Source organism: Arabidopsis thaliana, assembly GCF_000001735.4.
Source record: "Arabidopsis thaliana chromosome 1 sequence".
Taxonomy (NCBI): Eukaryota; Viridiplantae; Streptophyta; class Magnoliopsida; order Brassicales; family Brassicaceae; genus Arabidopsis; species Arabidopsis thaliana.
The window spans coordinates 22518801-22541256 of record NC_003070.9 but is presented as its reverse complement, the minus strand read 5'-3'; the positions used below and the strand labels follow the sequence as shown (position 1 = coordinate 22541256).

At 33.7% G+C, this 22456-nt stretch overlaps 3 protein-coding genes and 1 long non-coding RNA gene across 6 annotated transcripts; 3 read left to right on the top strand and 1 right to left on the bottom strand.

Moving 5' to 3' along the window:
- Positions 1-323: 323 nt before the first annotated feature.
- EDA16 (SNF2 domain-containing protein / helicase domain-containing protein / zinc finger protein-like protein) lies at positions 324-6594 on the top strand (the record flags this gene model as incomplete). 3 transcript variants are annotated; one of them, NM_001124053.2, is made up of 12 exons in its annotated part: positions 324-793; positions 1040-1109; positions 1217-1507; positions 1592-2718; positions 2983-3054; positions 3278-3355; positions 3446-4334; positions 4418-4548; positions 4695-4886; positions 5152-5703; positions 5807-6016; positions 6109-6551. In NM_001124053.2, 10 exons carry the CDS (start codon positions 1501-1503, stop codon positions 6217-6219), a joined length of 3369 nt encoding a protein of 1122 aa, NP_001117525.1. In that variant the 3' UTR covers positions 6220-6551. The 3 variants fall into 3 exon arrangements, with proteins under 3 accessions (NP_001117525.1, NP_176309.2, NP_001117524.1); NM_104795.4 differs by having other exon boundaries at positions 325-793; positions 1217-1480; positions 6109-6594; NM_001124052.2 differs by lacking the exons at positions 5807-6016; positions 6109-6551 and having other exon boundaries at positions 647-814; positions 1217-1480; positions 4695-5174.
- A 2835-nt stretch (positions 6595-9429) lies between these two features.
- Positions 9430-12404, top strand: SCPL32 (serine carboxypeptidase-like 32). Its single transcript, NM_104794.3, has 10 exons — positions 9430-9719; positions 9883-9990; positions 10088-10183; positions 10297-10389; positions 10489-10580; positions 10947-11216; positions 11297-11427; positions 11529-11630; positions 11864-11969; positions 12087-12404. The coding sequence occupies exons 1-10, from the start codon at positions 9473-9475 to the stop codon at positions 12231-12233; spliced, it is 1392 nt and encodes a 463-aa protein (NP_176308.2). The 5' UTR covers positions 9430-9472; the 3' UTR covers positions 12234-12404.
- Positions 12405-12420: 16 nt separating this feature from the next.
- TPS04 (terpene synthase 04) lies at positions 12421-17622 on the bottom strand. Its single transcript, NM_104793.3, has 12 exons — positions 17184-17622; positions 16070-16271; positions 15749-15978; positions 15517-15640; positions 15299-15414; positions 14843-15036; positions 14651-14766; positions 14452-14550; positions 14096-14311; positions 13744-13873; positions 13359-13604; positions 12421-13234 (listed from the first exon to the last, which is right to left on the bottom strand). The coding sequence occupies exons 1-12, from the start codon at positions 17566-17568 to the stop codon at positions 12659-12661; spliced, it is 2634 nt and encodes an 877-aa protein (NP_564772.1). The 5' UTR covers positions 17569-17622; the 3' UTR covers positions 12421-12658.
- Positions 17623-18531: 909 nt separating this feature from the next.
- On the top strand, positions 18532-18768 carry AT1G08357. Its single transcript, NR_139417.1, has one exon. It is a non-coding gene; the product is annotated as an other RNA (long non-coding RNA).
- Positions 18769-22456: the final 3688 nt, after the last annotated feature.

Below are 22456 nucleotides of genomic sequence, written 5' to 3'. Positions count from 1 at the left end.
GAAATTTTTTTGTTAGTGTAGAAAATCTAATTTTCACACAATTAAAAATAATTTTTACAATAAATTATGATTAGCAAACACTTCAAAAAAATCTCCATTACTTAAACACTTCAGTTTCCTACTACTAATTAAAGTTGTTTCCTTTTGTTTAAATTGTGATTTTGCTTTAACAATAAAGATGACGGCGCATAAAATATAATTATATATAATCATGCATTATTAAATAATGAAAAAATGGAAAAAAATGAAAGAAAAAGAAAAACAAATGTTCGACCGTTCCTTATTTAAAGCCGGAAGTCCCATAGCCTTGTGGTGTTTACTTTTTCCAATTCGGAGAAAGCCAAAAGAGAGAACAAGGCAATAAAAAGAAGCCACCGTCGCTACAAAAAGTCGCGATTTTTATTTTCTCTATCCCAACTGCTCTCTACCTTTCCTCGAAAATTCCTTCAAAACCCAATTCTCAAGCCTTCTTCTTCGTCGTACCTGAAAATTCTACAATCTCTGGATCTACGCGTCTACTTCTGAATTTCGATTTGGGTTTCCCGGGAGCTGAAATTCCGTGACTTTTGGGTTTTCTGATTTAGGGTTTGTTCCTCTTCTCGTTCTTTCTCGGGTTAGTTTTTTTTTTTTTTTTTTGTGATTTTTGATGGGTGAGGAAGGTTCAATGTTTGGTCTGGGAGGTGAATTTCCGGTTGATGATTGTGATGGTGGTTTTGAGTTTGAAGATGATGACGAGACTATTGACATCGAAACGCTTTATCGGATTCTAGATGAGAAGCCTGATTCTGCTGAGGTAGTTTTCTCGGCTTTTGTGGTAGCTTGAGAATTTTGATTACACGCTTCTCTAACTTCAATTTCATCGTTTTGATTTAGCTGAATTTCATTGCATTATTTGAATGCTGCTACAAAGATGTTTGGATTTGTATTTTGTTATAAAGTTTATGTATGTGTGATTTCACAATTCTGTAGCTACACTAATCTCTAATTGACTATTTTTTTCGATAGAGAAGAAACTAACATTGAGAGTGACTACTTTTAGGGTAGCCAAGAAAACTTATCACCAGTTGGTTCATCTGCTGACGAGCTCAAGGATTCACAGTTGCTAAATGGTTAGTAGTTGTTGGAAAGGGTGCCTTGTTACATAGTCATTTAGTATTTATTGAGCTGTTTGAGGTACATCGTATTAACATCGCTTGGATTTTTTTTGTTGTGCCAGGTTCATTTGATGAACATGTGAAAATGGAAGCCGGGCTGAGTCCTTCACCTGCTCATACTTGCTCTGCAAGTCTTAAAGATTGGTTTTCGTTAAGTCAGGGTGAGCAGCCTGTGGAAACATGTGGAGTATCTCAATCTGAGATGACTAGTTGTAGTATATCGTCTAGTTTCTCTGATCCTGATGGCAATATGATGGCCTTCAATCCTGTGAATTGTGACGTTGACACTGTTTCCAAGCAGGATGATAAGATAATCGATTCCAAATGTATGCACCTTATCTACTAAATGTCAGGTTATTTTTTTTTTTAAAAGTTTGACACTAATCTATCTGTTGCTAATTTCCATATTCCTCATTTTTTGTTACATCAAATTGCAGCTATGTTGACTCCATATTTTGACAACGTGACTGGATACGGAGTGGGGTTGGGAGCCAATCATAATTCGTCTGCCATGTCTGTTTTTTTTAATAATTCCAATTCCCTCAGTGACAGTGCGGATAACTATGTCTCTTCTGCACAAGATTGCTACAATACAAGTGGTACATCCTTGTCAGACCATACCCCCAATTCTGTTCAGAATTTCGCGTTTGAGTTCTTTCCTAATAAAGAAGAAGCTGTAAATGATGTTGAGAGTGGAGTAAGTGAGTCTCAGTCGGATGGTGCCAGCCGGATGATTTTTGATAGACATGGAAGAGTGGATAATGGATCTTTAGAAAGGAAACCTCCTATTGATTTTTCTAGTGCAAGAGGGATCAGTTTCAAGTTTGAAAGTAATCCTTCAGTTTCTCCTGCCTGTGTCAAACCCTACAACAGTTTTGACAGTCATTTAGCTGATAGTGACCTTGACCGGCCTAATAATTATTCATGCAGTTTTCAGGATAATAAAACTGTTCATGTGAAGGTTAAACCAGAGGCTGAATCAGAGAAAGTTGTCTACAGTTCAGTTCCAGGGGAATTTAGTGTCAGGGATGATGCTTATCTTTCTGGAGAAACCAATCGTTGGTGGTCTGGTGCATCAAGCTCTGCAGTCTCCTATCAAACAGATATTGAAAAAGGATACTCATATATGGCACCGCAAACAGCTCTACCTAGCCAAGACAGTGGCAAGATAAGCTCCAATCATTTTTACGATTCAGATACATGTTTGCAATATGTTGTAGAAGATCCCAGCCCAGTGACACAAAACAATGAGTATAAAGACTTTCAAATTCAACAAGGAGACCGGGAATATATTCAACCGAGGGGCATTGATTCTCAATTCTCAAATGCCAGCTTTGAATCAGTTCAAAGCCATTCTTCAGAATGTATATCCGATAGTGATGATGATTCTGACGTCTGCATAATAGAACCTTATGGTCAATCTGCAATCCCACATCGACCTCTAGCTATGAAAATGCCGGTAGTTTCTTCAGAATATTCTACAGTTAGTCATAATTTTAATCAATCTGGAGGCCTGAAGCTTCAGTCAAATAAAGAAAATATGATCTTTCAAGCTGCATTGCAGGTTAGCAGCTGTTAGCCTTATAAGGGAGTAGGCGTTTTACCCAATTGCCATTTTATATCTTGTTGATTCCATTTTCCTCTCTCCCAGACACCAACAGTCCAACACCTTAGTTTTTACTGATTGTGGATACATATTTGGTTTAAAACCCTGTCCATGATGCATCGTTATGCTGCTAAACTACAATTTATGACAGTTCCATATTTACCTTTGTTCGTGGTTTTAATTCAGACTCATTAGGTCTAATGACATGGTCTGATGTGACAGGATCTCACTCAGCCTAATTCTGAAGCAATTCTGCCTGATGGTGTCTTGACAGTCCCGCTTCTGAGACATCAGGTATGTATGTAATTATTAAAATTAAACACAAGCTGTAGAAATGAAAGGTATGTGGTACTGTATTGATGTATTGTATGCTTAACTAAGATGATTTGGACCCGAAAGGAGAATGGAACTTTTGAATCTGTTGATATCTTTCCCAGCTTGATGGTTGATTGTTTTGGCCAATGAGAATAGTTATAATTATTATTGTTAAGACTGACTGCATCTTACTCATGAACAGCGAATCGCATTGTCATGGATGGCCCAGAAGGAGACAAGTGGCTTCCCCTGTTCGGGTGGAATTCTTGCTGATGATCAGGTTATTTTGTCTTCTGTTGTAATCTTTATGTCAATTATAAACATTCAGCATAAATTTTCTCAAATTTCCTGGTATAATTATCTTTTGCAGGGTCTTGGGAAGACAGTTTCCACTATAGCTCTTATACTGAAGGAAAGGTCTAAACCTGCCCAAGCATGTGAAGAAAGTACGAAGAAAGAAATTTTTGACCTAGAAAGCGAGACTGGAGAATGTGCGCCTTTAAAACCCAGTGGAAGAAGCAAGCATTTTGAACACTCTCAATTGCTTTCCAATGAAAACAAAGTTGGTGGAGACAGTGTGGGTAAAGTGACGGGAAGGCCAGCTGCTGGAACGCTTGTTGTATGTCCCACTAGTGTTATGCGGCAGTGGGCTGATGAATTACATAAGAAGGTGACTAGTGAAGCAAATCTCTCTGTTCTGGTATACCATGGGTCTAGCAGAACAAAGGATCCTCATGAGTTGGCTAAATATGATGTTGTTGTTACCACATTTTCTATTGTAAGTATGGAAGTGCCAAAGCAGCCTCTTGTTGATGATGAGGATGAAGAGAAGGATGGTGTACATGATGGTGGAACTGCAGCTACTGGCTTTTGCTCAAACAAGAAAAGGAAATATCCTCCCGATTCTAAAAAGAAGGGTTCAAAGAAGAAGAAAGTTGAGTTTCTGTCTGGCCCTCTTGCGAAAGTTTCATGGTTTAGAGTTGTTCTAGATGAGGCACAGAGCATTAAAAATTACAAAACCCAAGTTGCAAGAGCATGCTGGGGCCTTCGTGCTAAACGGAGGTGGTGTTTGTCTGGCACTCCAATCCAGAATTCAATCGATGACCTTTACAGCTACTTTCGATTCCTCAAATATGATCCTTACTCTTCCTACGTATTGTTCTGTAGCACGATTAAGAACCCTATAACTAGGAACCCAGTGAAAGGATATCAGAAGCTGCAGGCTATCCTTAAAACAGTGATGCTTCGCCGAACTAAAGGTCAGTCTACTGGTATTGAATCTAATTTTCTTTGAATGTTCATCTGAGGGTTTTTATGGTTTCTAACTGGTAAACGCATTTAGGTTCACTTCTTGATGGGAAACCCATAATCTCTTTACCTCCGAAGTCCATTGAGTTGAGAAAAGTGGATTTCACTGTGGAGGAACGTGATTTCTACTCCAAACTAGAGGCTGAATCTCGTACTCAATTCAGGGTATGGCTGTGGACTCAATATACCCTCAAAGAAATATGCAATATACCATGAAGAAATGGTTGTAGATTATGCATTTTCCATTGTATTTATCTACATTCCCAAGGCCTTAGTTTTTTTTTTTTCTTTTTCTTTTTCTTTTACTTCAGGAATATGCAGAAGCTGGAACAGTGAAGCAAAATTATGTAAATATCTTGTTGATGCTCTTGCGCCTTCGCCAAGCTTGTGATCACCCTCTTCTCGTGAATGGTGAATACAGTTTTACCTGGGAATCTTCTGTTGGATTAGCTAAGAAGCAGATTCAGTCAGACGCTTCATTGGCAATTTGTGGTATCTGCAATGTAAGATTCTTTTGTCTCGTAAATTATTATACAACATGTTTTTTTTTTTCCCTGATGAACGTGAGAGGGCAGTTCTAAAACATTAAAAAAGTCAAGACATGGAATTGAAAGCATCAGTGGATATTAACAATCATATTAAGCAATGGTTTTTACTCTATTATGCAGATCCTTGAGTTATCTCATTTCATATCACCTTTCGTTGTCAAACCATCATATAGTTTTCTTGACTTGTAGTTCTTAATCTATATCCCTTCTTTACACACAGGATGCACCTGAAGATGCTGTTGCTTCAGTTTGCGGTCATGTTTTCTGTAAACAGTGCATTTATGAACGCCTTACTGGTGATAGTAATCACTGTCCCTTTGCAAACTGCAATGTCAGACTCACCATCTCATCGTTATCTTCCAAAACGAGATTGGACGATGCTATGCCTGACATGCAGGAGCGTGCTACTTCGAATAGCCTTAGCCCTTGTTCTGATGAAGATCTTCCATATGGTTCATCTAAAATCAAGGCTGCTCTAGAGATCTTACAATCACTGCCCAAAGCACATGATTTGACAGATTCAAATCAGATCTCTGAAAACAGAGAATACTCCGGTCTTTCTATAACTCCTGTGAAGAATGAGGGTATGAGCGTTGATGTTCCGATTAAGGTAGCTGGAGAAAAAGCCATTGTTTTTTCCCAATGGACAAAGATGCTAAACCTACTTGAAGCTTCTCTTGTAAGTTCACATATTCAGTATAGAAGGCTCGATGGAACAATGTCAGTTGCTGCTAGGGATAAAGCAGTGCAGGATTTCAACACTCTCCCTGAGGTACATAGCCGTTAATTGAATTTGAAGGACTTGGGTTGACTCGCTTTCTATGATAGCAACACATGATGATAAGATATTTTTTGGCTCTTTTTCTACTTTTTAGGTTACTGTAATGATAATGTCTCTCAAGGCTGCTAGTCTCGGACTGAACATGGTGGCAGCTTGTCATGTTCTGATGCTGGACTTATGGTGGAACCCAACAACCGAGGATCAAGCAATCGATAGAGCACATCGTATAGGACAGACACGACCAGTAACAGTAGTTCGCTTCACAGTAAAAGATACAGTCGAAGATCGGATATTAGCCCTTCAGGTCTGTGAACTGGTTGATTTGGTTCTCTTCAATTTCTCTATAAGCTTTAAGCCATTTCATTTTTGATCTCTAAACACGTTTTGTCGATGCAGCAAAAGAAGAGAATGATGGTAGCCTCTGCATTTGGAGAAGATGAAAAGGGAAGCCGACAGTCTCACCTCACAGTAGAGGACTTGAGCTATCTGTTTATGGCTGATTCATGAGAACGAGCTTCGTGCTCTTTTTGACCAATGCGGGCGGGTACATATGATAGGGTTTTTGTGCAGTTTTAGGAGGAAGAAACTCTTCGTTTAACTGACTACAGGTTTGTGCAAAAAAAAAAAAGATTAGAAAAGACGATTATTGGGTTTGGGGTATAAAAATAGAAAGCTGATCCGATTTGATTATTGGTTACATTTAGACTTTAGGTATTGACAGTTAAATGGAAGATGACAATACATAGGAGTGTATTTGCTTTTGAATTTCTCATTGTAAGATCACAATGCGATTGGTCCAGCGAGTTATAATAGCTTACTTTCAAGATCCTCAATTTCCTAGTACTTTAATACATACAAAACAAATTCGTATTGGTAACACACCTAAGATTTCCAAATTTTGTACAGGAATATTCACTCATGTCTTAATTAATTCCTGGAATTTGAAATCTCATAAAAAAAAATATTCTATCGGCTTCGAGTCTCTCGCTTGGACACTTTCACGTCATTTTTCCAGACATAACGATAGGTGACATGTGAAGACTTGTACTAGATAGAACATATGAATAAACATGTCAGATAGAGAATCCGAGTTATGTCACATCTATGGTTATATAACGCAAACACAAGACCGAATAAATTCTAGACCGGTCAAATCGATTGATGATAACTAAACCTTCGTAGAGCATTTTGGTCATTCTCTAGTGCTCTATTTTAGATTCCATATTCTCATATCATTTGTTTCCAAGTAATATCACAAAAGTTCGAATTTATACTTTCGCTTTCTTTGACTCCACATTATCTAAACCACCAAACTTTCCTTCGTCTCAATTTATATCAATTAACAAATGATTCTTTTTTTGCTACTTAAAAAGTAAAAAAATAACTGAAGGACAAAACTAATTTTTGCGTGAAACCAATTAGCTTTAACGATAACTAGAGGCACGATAAACTAATGCAAGGCTCGAGAGACAATGAAAGTAGTTCATACTCTCATCACTTAGCAAATATGACATGAAATTCAATAAGATTCAAGTTCATAAGTTTAAATCAATCTTCATTCTTCAATTAACTCAAATTGCATTATTGATGTCACTATTCATATCATGCACCTCCATATGCAAAAATAGTCATGAACTAGTTAAAAAGCGGTCCCCATCACATGTCACACGTTCTATTTTCTCAATATCCAATAGTGTGTTAAAGTAATATTAAAAATATAAAGTCTTAGCATTATAACCATTTAAAGATTATTTTAAAAAATTTATTGGAGATATTTTATTCACGCATTCTAAATATAGACCAAATAATACCTATAAGTTGCAAGCTAGTGGCTATACACCTACTAAAGGGTTCTATGAAGAGGAGGATTACTTCTACAAGCTACATTTAAAAATATGGAAGGTCTCATTCTATTATAAACCAAATGATGTTAAAGATTTCCCTTTAACTTCTTATTATAGTAAGTTGAATTCCATGTCATAAGTCATAACCAAGGAAAAACACACTATTTCTTTGTTTCTTAAATTATGTTATATCTTTTGTATATTTTAAATTTTACAATTTAATTAATTATTTCCAAATGATAAATAATTTGAAACTTGAAAATATTTCAAAAATTAAGACGCACTAGCTAGGCTCGCCACAAATGATAAAAAGGTCCATTTACTTTTGGTAGTTTGCGAAAATCATCTGCGTTTGTTGATTTTTTTTTTTTTGAAAGAAACGAAATAATATTTTAATTGAAGGCACCACCAAGTTAGAATATATACCCAAATATTATTTGTTCAAAGATATTTCAACGTGTTATGTCTTTTTCTTTTCTCGTATTTGGTAATTGACAAGTTTCATTTTTCTGTTCTTATTGGAATGTTTAGTTCTTCCGAATCCTAGCTCAATGGAATAACGTTATGTTTGAAAATTGATCATTTACGTATGTAAGAATTTGCTAAATATTTTTTTGGTTTAATAAAATATAATTCTGTTAATATATAATACTAAAATGAATTAAAACTAGAAAACAAATGTTTTAATAGTTTAACAATCTTTTTCATATTTATGTTAATTAAATTGTACAAAAAGTTATTTCAACTGAGTCCACGATTAATTGATTAGGCTTTAATCAAACTCTTCTCAAAGACCGACTAGTGCCTAACAAATTTGTAAACATAACGTTCCAATTAAGTAATTCTAACCCTGAGTAACGTATTTACCCTTATAAACATCATTTAAAATTTGTGGAATTCAATGATTCTATGCATAATGCAGTTATGCTATTGTGGGGCTACCAATTCTCGTATTTCACAGGTTTAATAAGAAAATAAAGTTGCATTACTTTTTGCCATTTCGTGATTAAAACCCATCAAAGACAAAGTGCTTCACCCGCTCCACAAAAGTCATATAGCTAGCAAAATAATTTTCTTGAAAATATATTCAAACAGATTCATTAGAATAAATACTTAGATTAATTTGATCTAAAATTTGTCTGTTATTTGATAATGGATCATAATACAAAAAAAAAATAGAACATAGTCTTGTAATTATAATATTAGTAAAAACTAGATCATTTAGTATGAAAGTACGTCAAAATTTCTTATTACTCAAAAAATCACAAGATACTACTACGGTATGTCATATTAAGTAATGCTTGTTCTTCATAAAATTAATGGGCTGATACATTAATATAATGTTGGTTAGGTCCCAATCACCCAATTAATTATCTGCTTCCCATTAACTGTGTGAAAGCTTTAATATTATACAACTAACATGGCTTTCTCTGCTTCAATTGGGCTCTAGGTTATGTTAGCTAGGTTTGTTTTCAAAGTATACATTAATTACTCTGTATTTTTGTTTTTTTCCAATTTTTAATAAAAGTTTTGACCAAAAATAAATTATGCATATAAGTTTTTAAATCAATAGAAAAACTACAATTTTGGATCGAAACATACTTTAAAAATATTTTGTGAAAGGGAAATAATTCGACCAAATGATCAAACCAGCTAAAACCATTAAATAAATAAAATATTATATATATAGTAAATAAAGCCTCAAGCCATTAATTGCCAAATAGGATACTACTATTCCATACCCACCTAATTTATGTATTTTCAATTTAATAAAAAAAATAAACACAAAATTCCCCTTGATACAAAAAAAAGGTCACCATGCATATTTCCTTATAAATAGATAGACATCAAAGCCATAATGTCTAAACCATCTCATCTCAGTGCTTCTTACTTATCTCCATTAGAATCATCAAATTATGATGAACATTTCCAATGTGTCCATTGCTTTGTATCTTTGCACTCTTTTCGCATTTGTTTCATCTGATAGTCCAGAAGCAATGAGAGATCTTGTGACAAACTTTCCTGGCCAACCAAAAGTGAGCTTCAGACATTACGCCGGTTATGTCACGGTTAATATAATCAGTGGGAGGGCTTTATTTTATTGGTTCTTCGAAGCTATGACTCATCCTAACGTGAAGCCTTTAGTATTGTGGCTTAATGGAGGTAACCAAACTAAAATTTTCAGTAACAAGAAAACTTCAATATGCTAATTTTGCTTCTTCTTTTTTGTTGACAATTAAATTCATATTTTTTTTTTCTTTTAAATCGTTTTGACCTATGGGGACACATTTTGATATTCCTTTGGTTATAACTAAAACAAATATAGGTCCTGGATGTTCTTCTGTGGGATACGGGGCTACACAAGAGATTGGTCCATTTCTTGTCGATAATAAAGGAAACAGTCTTAAGTTTAACCCCTATGCATGGAATAAAGGTATATTATATATGTCCATCGATCTTCTTCATTCTCATCAAGAATCATATTTATATGTTAAATAACGAAACTAAATGGGTTAAATTTGGTGATGCAGAGGCCAATATTCTCTTTCTTGAATCTCCTGCTGGTGTTGGGTTTTCGTATTCAAACACAAGTAGTGATTATAGAAAACTTGGCGATGACTTTACAGGTAATAAATATCTATATGAAATTATGTTTATGTATTTATAAGATAAAATATTTAGCTTCTTGGTTGTTATTGGGGACGTCAATTGATTGTTTTTTATAATCTACAATTAACAGCGAGAGACTCATACACTTTTCTCCAAAAGTGGTTCTTGAGATTCCCAGCTTACAAAGAAAAGGACTTCTTCATCGCAGGAGAGAGCTATGCAGGTTTCAGTTTTCGTGTAAAATCAATATTTTACAATACGTCATATATCTAGGGTTTTGGTCATTATGTTTTGAGTTATATAAACAATTATGAATGGACAGGAAAATACGTACCCGAGCTTGCAGAAGTTATTTATGACAAGAACAAGGACAACGAAAACTTGTCTCTTCACATTAATTTAAAAGGCATTTTGGTACTTAACACCTTTGATTTGAACTTTAAGGACATTTTTGTATGTGTTTGATTTGCATACAGTACAACTAATCAAATTGACGTTGAAGATTATTCTATTTTCGATCTATATATACATTAGAAGACCTGATATTTGAACTCATAGCACATTTAACTATTTAAGTATATGTGAATCTCATATAACACTAATATATTATAACAGAAATTCAAATTTTGACCAATCTTTGAATATATTTTAGACTTGTTATTTGAACTTTGAAGCTAAGTAGCTTTTATAAACACTAAACAAACTTATTTACATTGTCCGATGATCCATTTCAAGACATCATTTTTGTAACTTTTTTATTTTATTTATTTATGGATGCAGCTTGGAAATCCATTGACATCATATGCGGAAGATTGGACAGGATGGGTGGATTATGCGTGGAATCACGCAGTGGTATCAGACGAGACATACAGAGTCATAAAACAAAGTTGCAATTTCAGTAGTGACACTACATGGGACGTTAAAGATTGCAAAGAAGGCGTGGACGAAATACTCAAACAATACAAAGAGATCGATCAATTCAGCCTGTACACTCCTATCTGCATGCACCATTCATCAAAGGTTGATTCTTATGCAAATTACAAGACGACGGTAAAGTACTGATTATACAACACATTCATTAATAATGTGTTTTTGCTACAAGAACTTAATTATCCGAAACTCTAAAACAGATACCGAGGCTGTTCGATGGATTTGACCCGTGTTTGGATGATTACGCAAAAGTATTCTACAATAGAGCTGATGTTCAGAAGGCTCTTCACGCGACTGATGGTGTTCATCTCAAGAACTGGACCATTTGCAAGTATGTATTACTCTTGTTATTTAGATATATTTAATTTCTGTTTATAGTCTATGACAAAGATTATATATATTAATCTCATTTTTTGTTTTCACGAAAAACAGCGATGATATTTTAAATCACTGGAACTGGACTGATTCAAAGCGATCCGTTTTGCCTATATATAAGAAACTCATTGCCGGAGGATTTAGAGTTTGGGTTTATAGGTAAAATTTTGGTTACATTTTTGGCAAACAAAACTTTCTACAGACAATTACTTCAAATCAGTTATGAATATATGAACAACGGGACTGAAACATACATTTTAAACTTGGTTGCTTGAAACCCAAGCAAAATGTATTTCCATCTATTTTTCTTTTATCCTCTTGGTTTCAAAAGTTGATTTATCCGGTTTGGCAATAATTGGCTGAACAATTGTCAATTTTATGTGGTAAATCAGTGGCGATACTGATGGAAGAGTACCGGTACTCTCGACAAGGTACTGCATAAATAAACTGGAATTACCAATCAAGACAGCTTGGAGGCCATGGTACCATGAGACACAGGTCACAACTCATCGAAGTCAAAATATTACTAAAATATTACTAATAAATGTTATTTCATACTACGGTTTTTGTTTATGAAGCTTGATTAATTAACAGATTTTTCTGATGATATTTTAGGTAAGTGGATGGTTTCAGGAATATGAAGGTCTAACGTTTGCAACGTTCAGAGGAGCAGGACATGATGTGCCTTCCTTCAAACCTAGCGAATCCCTTGCATTTTTCTCTGCCTTTCTCAACGGAGTTCCTCCTCCTTTGTCGCGATAGTGAAAAAGTTGTTATATTAATCAATAAGGAAATAATCCACCAGATCAACCGAGATTTTAATTTTCTACTATTTAGGAATCATACTTCCAAATCTAAACTAATTACTGGTAATGAGAAGAAACACCCAGACCATTTTATATATTAAGATATAGATCCTATAACAAAATAAAAATACTAATATAGATCCATTTCACTTTCAGTATGAGATTCTTAAAAGTTTTTTTTTAAATTCATATAGCTATCACACAAATCAATTTGAAAACAACATAGTTTCTAAATTTTCCACTCACACCTCTCTTAACAATTTGCACAGAAGAAGAAAACAGAAAAACAAAACACACTATTTTACATGTAATTGAGGTAAAGATTAATCACCAATCTATATACAGTATACATATATAATATAGATAATGATAAGATATTAATTAGTAGAAGCATGGTGCGAATATCGATTGCATCATTGGTACCGGTTTCCGCTGCGACGCAACAATCTTGAGAGGCTTATGTTGATCATCAAGCTGTGAGGCCATAACGCGTTTATTAACACGATAACTTCTTCCAAAGCACATAGATGTTTTCATTGCTCCGTATCCGTCCTTCCTCTTAAATTCAAGAATATTTGGCAAACTGTTCAAAAGCAAAGGAAGAATCATATATTCATCACCATGTGCCATCAGTGGCATAGGCTCCATCTCTGATAGTTCATAAACATTGATGGGATCATAGAGAGCCTTCTTAATGTCATGAAGCATCTCCGTGTTTGAATCATAACGGTTCTTCTTGTTAAAAAACATCTCGAAGACTTTACAACAAGACATGTGAATCTCCTTGCACGGTTTTGGCAAATCGCTTAGTCCATCAACTAGTACATGCTCCAGAAACTCTTTCCTTTTTGAATCGATAATCTTTTCGATATGAGCGATCGAGTCCTCAATCTCCAGACCTGGATGATTCTTCATGTGGAGCAGCACGGAGTTCATCTTCCCTTGTTCTTGTTCCTTCTGAAAAATAACGTTGCATGACAAATTTGATAGTTTAATAACAAAATTATCTAGTGAGGGTTAACATCCCTTAGTTTAATTTGAATATACTAAACCCCTAAAAAAAACATAAAAGTTGAATCACCTGATAACTTTGTAGGTCATTTAAAAGTCGAGGTATGATCATGAGCAATGTAGTTATGCTATCGTAATTTCCCGGTTTGAGTTTGTTGTGGGGAAAACAAGGTTCCATGAGACATGAGATGGAAAGAGCAATGGTGTGTGCTGCGATTGAGATCATTCCGTTTCGAATATATTCGTCCATTGACGATGTGTGTCCCTTTTTACTCCATTCAGCTTCACGTAGCCACGACTCAAATGTTTCACCCCACTACGATATCATTCATGGTTTATGATTAATCCTTAAGAAGTTGAGACTTTCTTTTTTTTCAATGCATTAAAGCAGGGAATATATGTCAATTTATTCCAAAAAAAAAAAATCGGGATAAGGGTCGAGTAAAGAGACATACGATGTTGCGAAGATGGACAATTATGTCGGTTTTGTGGTGCGTACGACAAGTATTTGCAGTCTCTCTTACAATATCATCAAGTGCTCTAAAAATGATATTGCCGTAACTTTTAAGCTCTTCTCCTTCCCATCTATCATTTAAGCGCAAACAATAATTCAATCAAGAATCAACAAAATAACTAAATTCTGATGCAACGTAAAATTAAGATAATATAGGGGTTTTGGGATCCTAATTAAAATTAAGATAACTAACTTGTCTTCATCTACATTTAAAAAAAAATTAAGATAATATAGGGGTTATTAGTTAGGATCTCTCTAATCGCCCCAGTCTAACCGGATAATAATTAATTTACCTTAAAACTGCTTTAGTAAGACCTTCCAAGTCATTGAAGGAACCTTTTTCATCGAAGAAGTCATCGGCAATTGTGATGAGGATAGCAGTTTTTGCTGCAAGCTTACCAAATTTAATGGCATATTCATAGGGCAACGAAGTCACAGTTGCAAAGTAACAATATGTTGTCTTCTCTCTACCGAAACCAATATCACTAAGTCCCCATTTCTTTACCCACCTGTCTCAAATTGCTATTGTTAGCTAGACTATATATATTTACTTTTTATATTAGAGTTTGTGTACCAAAAGGCAATTTTGCTATACCAAAATGCTTTTGTTCTCACAAATACCATGCAGTGTAAACTAAAGCCTACTCACATTGTCAGTTCCTCCAGCTCGCGACAGTATTTGGCTTGTTGAAACTCGAAGTTTCTTGCAGCAAGATGAGTCAGTTTGTCGCTATACGAACTATGTAGTCTGTTTCCAGAATTCACAAGAAAAAAATCATCCCCTTGAATTAGCTTATTATTCTTGGATCTAAAATTTGATAGATCAATTACATATGTATTGTGTATACCTTAGAAAAGAGGCTTTTTCCATGGATAAAACATTTGAGTTCTTGTCCTCAATCCACATCCTATGGTCAAGGTGTTTGAGTCGAGCTATCCATGGAGTACTTAATTCATGCATAATCTACCAATCAATAATTATTTGAAGCATTAGGCCGTGAACTTTTAATCACTTTCACCTTATTGAGATATATTGGTACCATTTTTTCTTTGATGGACCGACGTTTCTCGAGTAAATTCCGAGTATATTCTCTTGCTTCTTGAAGATCATGCTCTCCCGGAAACATGAGATCCGTGGCTCTGTAAACACTTAGGATCACAAGCAAGAAAGAGTCTATATTTCTTTCTAAATGATTTCGAGTTTCTTGATCATTCAAGAACCAGCAAAAGCTTCCTGCAAAATAAGTATACTTAGGATTTTAAACTCAGTATAGACAAAACTAAAGAATTATTTTTGACAAATCTAGATGATATACGTTTTTTCTGTTAATGGTTAATTTTTATTGTCAATTTTTTTTTTTTACTTTAAGAACTACAAAACGGTAGTGCTTTATGCCGAAAAAGGACTACCGTTTTATATTTAAGTGAGAACTTGATATGGAGTTGAAAAGAGAACACAAACAATGAAGAAAGACATAGGAACGAGAAATTCTTACTAGGTGAAACATCCCGACCATGCATTCTTAACATTCGAAATGCAAGAGAGTCTTTGTGCAATTGATCCGCCAGATAACTCATGGGCATTCTCTCAAAATCTTTTTCTTCGTAGCGGCTTAAAATTACACAGGAGAAAATAAGATTTGGTTACATATATTAAATATTTAAAGAAATGAAAAAAAAGGTAAAAGAAAGTTGACCATAATTTTCCCCTCACCTGTAAACTTGTTCCAGAACGTGTTCAATCTCTATACCAAAGAACTCTCCTAAACCAGTACTCTCGATTAGATTAACCATGGAGAGTTTTATGAGATCTTCATTGAGAGGGTACTTTTGTGGCACTAAGAGAAAGAAATCACACCTAGCTTGTTAATTAAACAATTATGCACTTAAATAATAATCATATTCACGTTAATTATAGCGTTTGGAATAATAAGAATGTTTTTAACCTCCATTAGGGCATTTTTGAACGAGATTTTGAAGATAAGCTAGACATTTTGTGTTGCGAGTGAGCATAAACGCTGATGCAGTTGCTGAAGGTGACTGAAACAAAGAGCCATCCATACTGTCGAGACTCTTCACAATGATGTCTTCTTGATTTGTGACATATAATTTCGATGGCAACACCTCTAGATAGGCCAGTAAAGGTTTATAATTACAGTCATGTACCAATTTTTCTCTGGAAAAAAAAGAAGCCCAATATTTTAGAACTATTGTCTATGTTTATGGGGAAATATTTTGGATCAAGATTTCTTATCATGTAACGTTACCTTTGGATAATCTCTTGGCGTTGATAAAACATCCCTTTGATCATTTCGATACAGCGACTAGAGAAAACAAAGTGTAAGCCAAGTTTTTGAGCAAGCTCTAGGATTCCTGTGAATTTGATAGCGAACCAACGAGGATAAGATCCTTCTTCGTTGATGTATTTCCCAATTATCATCTCCGTATTTCTTTCGATATATCTCGTCCCTTTAGAAACAAAAATTATAAAATGGAAAAAATGTATTATAAAAGAAACAAAAATTGTTTTATTTACAAGATAAAGAAGCAAGTAAAGTGGAATGAGTAAGAGTCTATTTGTTTATAATATTGAGTATTAACATTTGTGCTTATATATGTATATACCTACAAGGCCACAACCTAAAAAGCACATCTATTGGGAAGTTCTTACATGAGTATCTCACAGTATAAAAAATGAAACAAAATAGAAAATGCAAAGAGAAATGAGAAGTTCTTATTTGAGATACTAATTATGAGAGATTTTTAAGACAGTTGTCTTGTTGTGAATGTTCAATGTTCTTTTCTAAATTAAAATTTACAGTCAAATTTATTAAATATTTATATTCTTTTCTTTTTTTAGGAAACTCAAAAAGTCAAAGGTTATCTCATGAATGTAGATGCTTTAAACTTTTAAACAATAATTCATTCAACACCATAACGTAAAAAGACATGTCCGTTTTTTTAGCGTGTGTTTGTAACTTTTAAACATATATATATTTTTTTGAGTTTGTATTTGTTTTGCTAAATGAAAATTGTACCTGAAATGTATAGCTTAAAGTACTGTTGCATTTTCATTATAAAAAATGCATGCAAGTCATGTGAACAACCTTTGACCAAAAAAGAAAAAAAAAAGGTCATGTGAATATATATATATATATATATATATATGCTTTTTTGTGTGTGTGGAAGGGGTACATATATGCTTTTGGGTAGAACTATAAAACCAAATTCGTAATTTGTATATATTTGCACATGATATGGGCCATGCATGTCAGTGGCTTACGTAGTGAGTTATCGGAGTCTGGTTACGTAGTGATACGTTTTACATGCACGAACGTTAGTCAAAGAGTACAAAAATACAAAGTCAAAGTCTTTACACACCTTTGTGGAGATGAAAACACCCAATATTCCATTTCTGAAGTGCTACAACACAAGCAAGAGTGGAAGTTAGAATACACATGTCCTTTTCGCCGTCTTCGTCTCTGCCATCAGCCACCGTTGTATAACTGGTGGAGTTCATCCAGAAACCTTCTCTGGCATTTTGATTGCACATAATCCAATCTAGACAACCTTGGAACATCGGTTTAAGCTCATTATCATCTACGTTGATGTCTTCTTCGATCATGGATAACCAAGCCGTGTCGTAAGCGGAAGGAGAGACAAATGAGTAAGGATCAAGATTAATGTTGGACAACTGAATTTCTCCCTTGATCTCATTGACAAAAGCGTGGAGATCATTAGAGGAAGAACCGTAAGAAGACTTCATTGTTTTTATAAAAAAAGTTTTCTGTCTAGAGGATGGTCTTTAGATTGAGTGTAAAATATGGGTCACTAATCTGCGTGTGTTTTTATAGAAGGAATCGAGTATGCATATGATTGAGTCGTCTAAATGTAACCATGTGAAAAATACTTTGAATAGTTTGAATATTCTAATGGTCTACTCTTCTCCTGGTCTTCCAAGTAATAAATGGAGATACAACGAATAAACCCCCATGTGATAAATACTAAATAAATGATCTTTAGTGAGTCACATACTAAATAACTCGTATCAATAATTTTTTGTGAGTTCTACAATAATGAAAAGTAAAAAATATTAATAAAAATTAAATGAATATCTTCAATAGTTAAAAGACTCATCTCAAAGTTTCTTCAATATATTTTTTAAATATTACAGATACCCACTTAATTTTCTATTATTATTATTATTTTTTATTATTATAAATAATTTATACAATAACAATACTGAGACTTAAAAAAAGGAAAATATTGAGATATGTCTGACTATGTCCCGTATATTTACCGATACATTTGCTGTAAATTCCTAATATTTGATTAGTTACATTGATTGTAAAACAATAAAAAACAAAAAATATTCGTAGTTAGTAATCTACAATGCTAATGTCGCTATGGATCCATCCCTGTGTAAACTTGCATAATGTATATCACAATATTGAAAACAGAAAAATAATGGGCATTAAGTAGTAGTAAATTTATATACATATTTTTATTTTTTGGGTGCAAATAGTACTTTATGTACAAGAAACTAGTGATTGCCATAAGTTAGAGATGTCTGATAGACTTGCCTATTCATCTACAATGATTCATAATCTCTAAGAATTAGTGAACCACACAAGTTATGTACTATTACAGGTAATGTACTTGTCCACTTCGTTCTTTCTTCGACCACTTGTGCATCAAATCCATATCTCAATTCAAATCTCGATACTTGGCCGTTGCATATCCACATCATCATGTTTTCAATATCAATCAAAATACAATTCATCAACCTCAAAATGTAATCCAGTTCCATAAAGATTTAAGTCTTAACCTCAGATTTCCTTCAATCTTGTCACATCCTCGGCAGCTTCCTAGCGTTTGGCACCACCGCTCTCTCATCAGTACTAGGAAGTCATTGTCAAGGCCATCGTTTAAGCGCGTTTCACCCGGAAGCTCTCTGAAGTGACTAATTGATCATCATTGGTCATTTCTGAAACACCCGAACTCGGCGGTTCCGGGTATTTACTGTAAAGAATATTGGGATTGGTACTTCCGAAGTGACTAACCAATGATTTGGTTTTCTCTGGAAAATGAAAATGTAAAACAATTTGGTGCATGCAAATTGTAATATTTGAAACAAGATCTACTCTATAATTTAGCCTAAAATTACCATATTTTAATTGTTACGATAAATGGTGTATCACAAAGCTGAACCTTCGTGTTCGTATATAACTGTTTAAAAACAGTCTATTTGGTTGTTTCGGATATGTCCGTCCTAACTCTTTTTTTTTCTGTGTCAAATGGCAGAGAAGATGAGACACAAGAGTGTAAGGTAGGATATGTAAGACGAATTAGGGGAGTATATTGGATCTTAAATTTTGAATGATTTGAATTTTAGTTAGTTTTTATTAGATTTTAATGATTTGAGAGAAGTTGATATGATTTATTATAAAAAAAAAATCAAATTTCACCTAAAACCATGAGATTTGAATTTTTGTATTTTTAACTAAAGAAATCTTTTCAAATCCTCTTAAATCTTTCAAAATTAATAAGAATCAAATCTACAAATTGTTTTCAGTAACAATGGATTTAAAGGTAGATTTTTAAATCATTAGTTCAACTACATTGTATTCCATTAGAGTTTTTAAAATTCATGTTTGAATAACATATAATTTGTAAATATTACACAAATCACTTAAAATACTAGATTGAATACACCCTCTTAGTGTCTAAAATTGATATCGAAAACAAAGAAAACCAGTGGAAACTAGAAATGAAGATTTGGGATATTTGATCGTTTTAAATCAATGAACAAGCTGAGTTCTTTTAACAGTATTATAACTTTCATACCTGCTAGTTAAAGTAGTTCTTTTGTTTGGCCAAAAATTACAAAGTTTGATATTTGTGGATGTCGGATCTCGTATATTTGCTCCGACCCGCGATCCGTCATATTTCTTTAATGGGCCTGGGTCAAAGCCTTAACGATGAATCCAGGATTGTCAAATATGGAGTGGGCCGAGATAAGCCCACCAGAGCCAGGTCGATTTGAAGAATCATTTTAAGCGTTACGTAACGGAAATCTGCGGAGTAAATGAGAATGCGTTAATACGCGAGGTGGCTATGTGAAACATAAACATTAATGAGACGTGATTCGCGGCGTGATTCGAGCGTCCATTTACTTCGCAGATATTCGATTAGTTTGTATAAATAGGATTGATTCGTCATTTGTAAAGGGGACGAGAAAATTACTATACAAAAAAATTCCGATTAACTGAAATACTGTTCGATTCGATCTTAGTTCGACTAACAAGGTTTAAGGCCCTTGCAACATCCACAAATTCCTAATTGCGGATTCCGACATCCACAATATTCAATTTTTAAATGAGAAAGTATGATTTAAAAAAAACAAATTGATTTGATAAGCAAAATTAGTTCTTTATTTTCTCTCCAATTTACTAAATAATATTAAAGTATCATTTTGCAACTTTATTTCATTATTTTACAATTGTTTTTTCTATCAGCACTTATCTAATAATGATTACATTGATGAACTTAAATTTTATAGGATATCATAAAGACATAAAGACTGTTAAAGAATTATTGCTGTAAAACAATCTTTAAGATAAACAACTAATCTATCAAAATCTTATAGATTGTTAGCTATACGTCCTAGCACCATCGAGTAATCGTTTTCATATTGTATGTCAATACGGAAACACTAATCGACAAATCCAAGAGTTTTCTAACTTTCAACTGCCGGGTAGTGGTGAAAAATCAAATCTTAAGGACAAAAAAAAAAAACGAAACAAAAATCGCAATGAGTTATTAGAGAGAGAGAAGACAGGGAATTGACGTTGTTTGCATGAGACACATGATTAAATACAAGTTCAAACTAATTTTCATAACACAAACGAAAACGTCTATATATTGACTTTTCCTTATATCCCTAAAAAGAATAAATTCAAATACTTATTATTGAGTAGAGGATGCCTTTCCCACATGAAAAAATATTTTAATTAAAAAAAGATTTTAATAACAAATTTGAGGGCTACGTTTCTTAAAAAAGTATGCTAATATTGAACAAAAAAAAGTTATATAGTAAACAGTAAAAATCTAAGTAATTGAAATGATCAAAACAGTAAAAATAGATAAACTGATGATATCTCACATCTATTTTGGTTATATTTTCTGATTTTTATTTTTTTCTTGGTTATTTATATATATATATATATGCATTCTTTTATTTGTGTCTTGCACTAATTAATAGACTGTGAACCAATTATATAAAAAAAAAAGACTTGTGAACCGTATAAAACGTGAAACATGCAAAATTCGTCAAGAAATAATAATAGTATAATACGACTAGAAATGTATTGCTTTGAATTTTTGTGATGTGGAATAGACGAAGGGGTGGTCATGTACTACTACTGTAAGTTGACCCTGTAACCAAGTGATTCAAAGACAACAACAACTGGGAAACCAATAATTTTAAAATCCGTCCAATTGTATCATCTGACATACTAGGGAGAAGGACAAATATTTAAAACATGTTAGTTCGCATAGTTCACCGACCTACATTCTAAAACTCCGCATAAGTACACAGTCCCAGCCCAACATTATTAAAAGCCTTAGGGCGAAAAAATAATTTTGGACCTTTTTGTTTGTTTTTTAAAAGAAAAAACAGAATTTTTGGACATATTTTTAAAATTGTTCGGGCCTATTCTTGACTAAAAATAAAAGGTATAATTATCAGGGCCTAAATATAATATTTTAGTAGGTTTTTTTTAGTGAATATTATAAATAAATAAAAACGATTTGAACCCTTTTAAGTACAAAATCAATAAATTAAATGGTCTGTTTTATAGCAGAAATATTTTAGAGTTGGGTATTAATTAATCCACGGCGGTCGCACTTCTTTCCTACCCAAGTGAAAAATACAATTCTTATCATCATAAGAATTGTATGACTGAAGTGAGAATAGTGACAGATCCGGAAATGATCTAATAAATTAATTGGAGAAGAATTAACAATTCGTGGAAGAGTCTATTTATATATGTTTGTGCAAGACAATAATTTGCAGAAGAATAGTCATATGCAAAATTGCCAGTAAGCATTAAACATGCTAGTTATAGTACTTATTCAAAATTGGAAAAATCAAACACGCTAATCTCATTTTTAGGTGGAACCAGTCAAAGACTAGGCCACCCGCCACTGTACACGCATCAGCATACGTATAGTTAAATACACTTCGGATTTACGTACGTGGTTTTTCTTTAATGTCAGTTAATTAACTACAAGAAAACATAGTTTCTGAAGGTGATGAGCAATGAAGTTGACAAAACGTTAACGTGTTTTGAATTCACCTCTTTTTTTCATTTCTCAAAGGCAGTTCACCTCATGAAATAATTTAAGGTAGTGAAAACCATAACCATTTACCACTTTCAACACAAAAATGTGTGACGTAAATTTGTTCTCATCATCAACTTTTATAATTCCATGATGATGAAAAAGTGGGTTCGAATGAAACGAAATTTAATTTGATCTCAGTGTAGGTTTAATCAAAGATTACATGTGGTACAGTTCGAGTAACATGTAATTGTGGTTTAAATGTTGGTCTAGACTCCATCGAGCTAAACCAAAGTCGGGTTTGAGATCTT

Excerpts from the sequence above, each read along its gene's own strand:
- SCPL32 (NM_104794.3), top strand. The coding sequence starts at position 9,473 with ATGATGAACATTTCCAATGTGTCCATTGCTTTGTATCTTTGCACTCTT. Across the intron at positions 11,631-11,863 it reads TTTAGAGTTTGGGTTTATAG|TGGCGATACTGATGGAAGAG; the intron begins GTAAAATTTTGG and ends GTGGTAAATCAG. Across the intron at positions 11,970-12,086 it reads CATGGTACCATGAGACACAG|GTAAGTGGATGGTTTCAGGA; the intron begins GTCACAACTCAT and ends ATGATATTTTAG.
- TPS04 (NM_104793.3), bottom strand. The coding sequence starts at position 17,568 with ATGAAGTCTTCTTACGGTTCTTCCTCTAATGATCTCCACGCTTTTGTC. Across the intron at positions 16,272-17,183 it reads GTGTTTTCATCTCCACAAAG|GGACGAGATATATCGAAAGA; the intron begins GTGTGTAAAGAC and ends TTGTTTCTAAAG. Across the intron at positions 14,312-14,451 it reads GAGCTGGAGGAACTGACAAT|GTGGGTAAAGAAATGGGGAC; the intron begins GTGAGTAGGCTT and ends AATTTGAGACAG.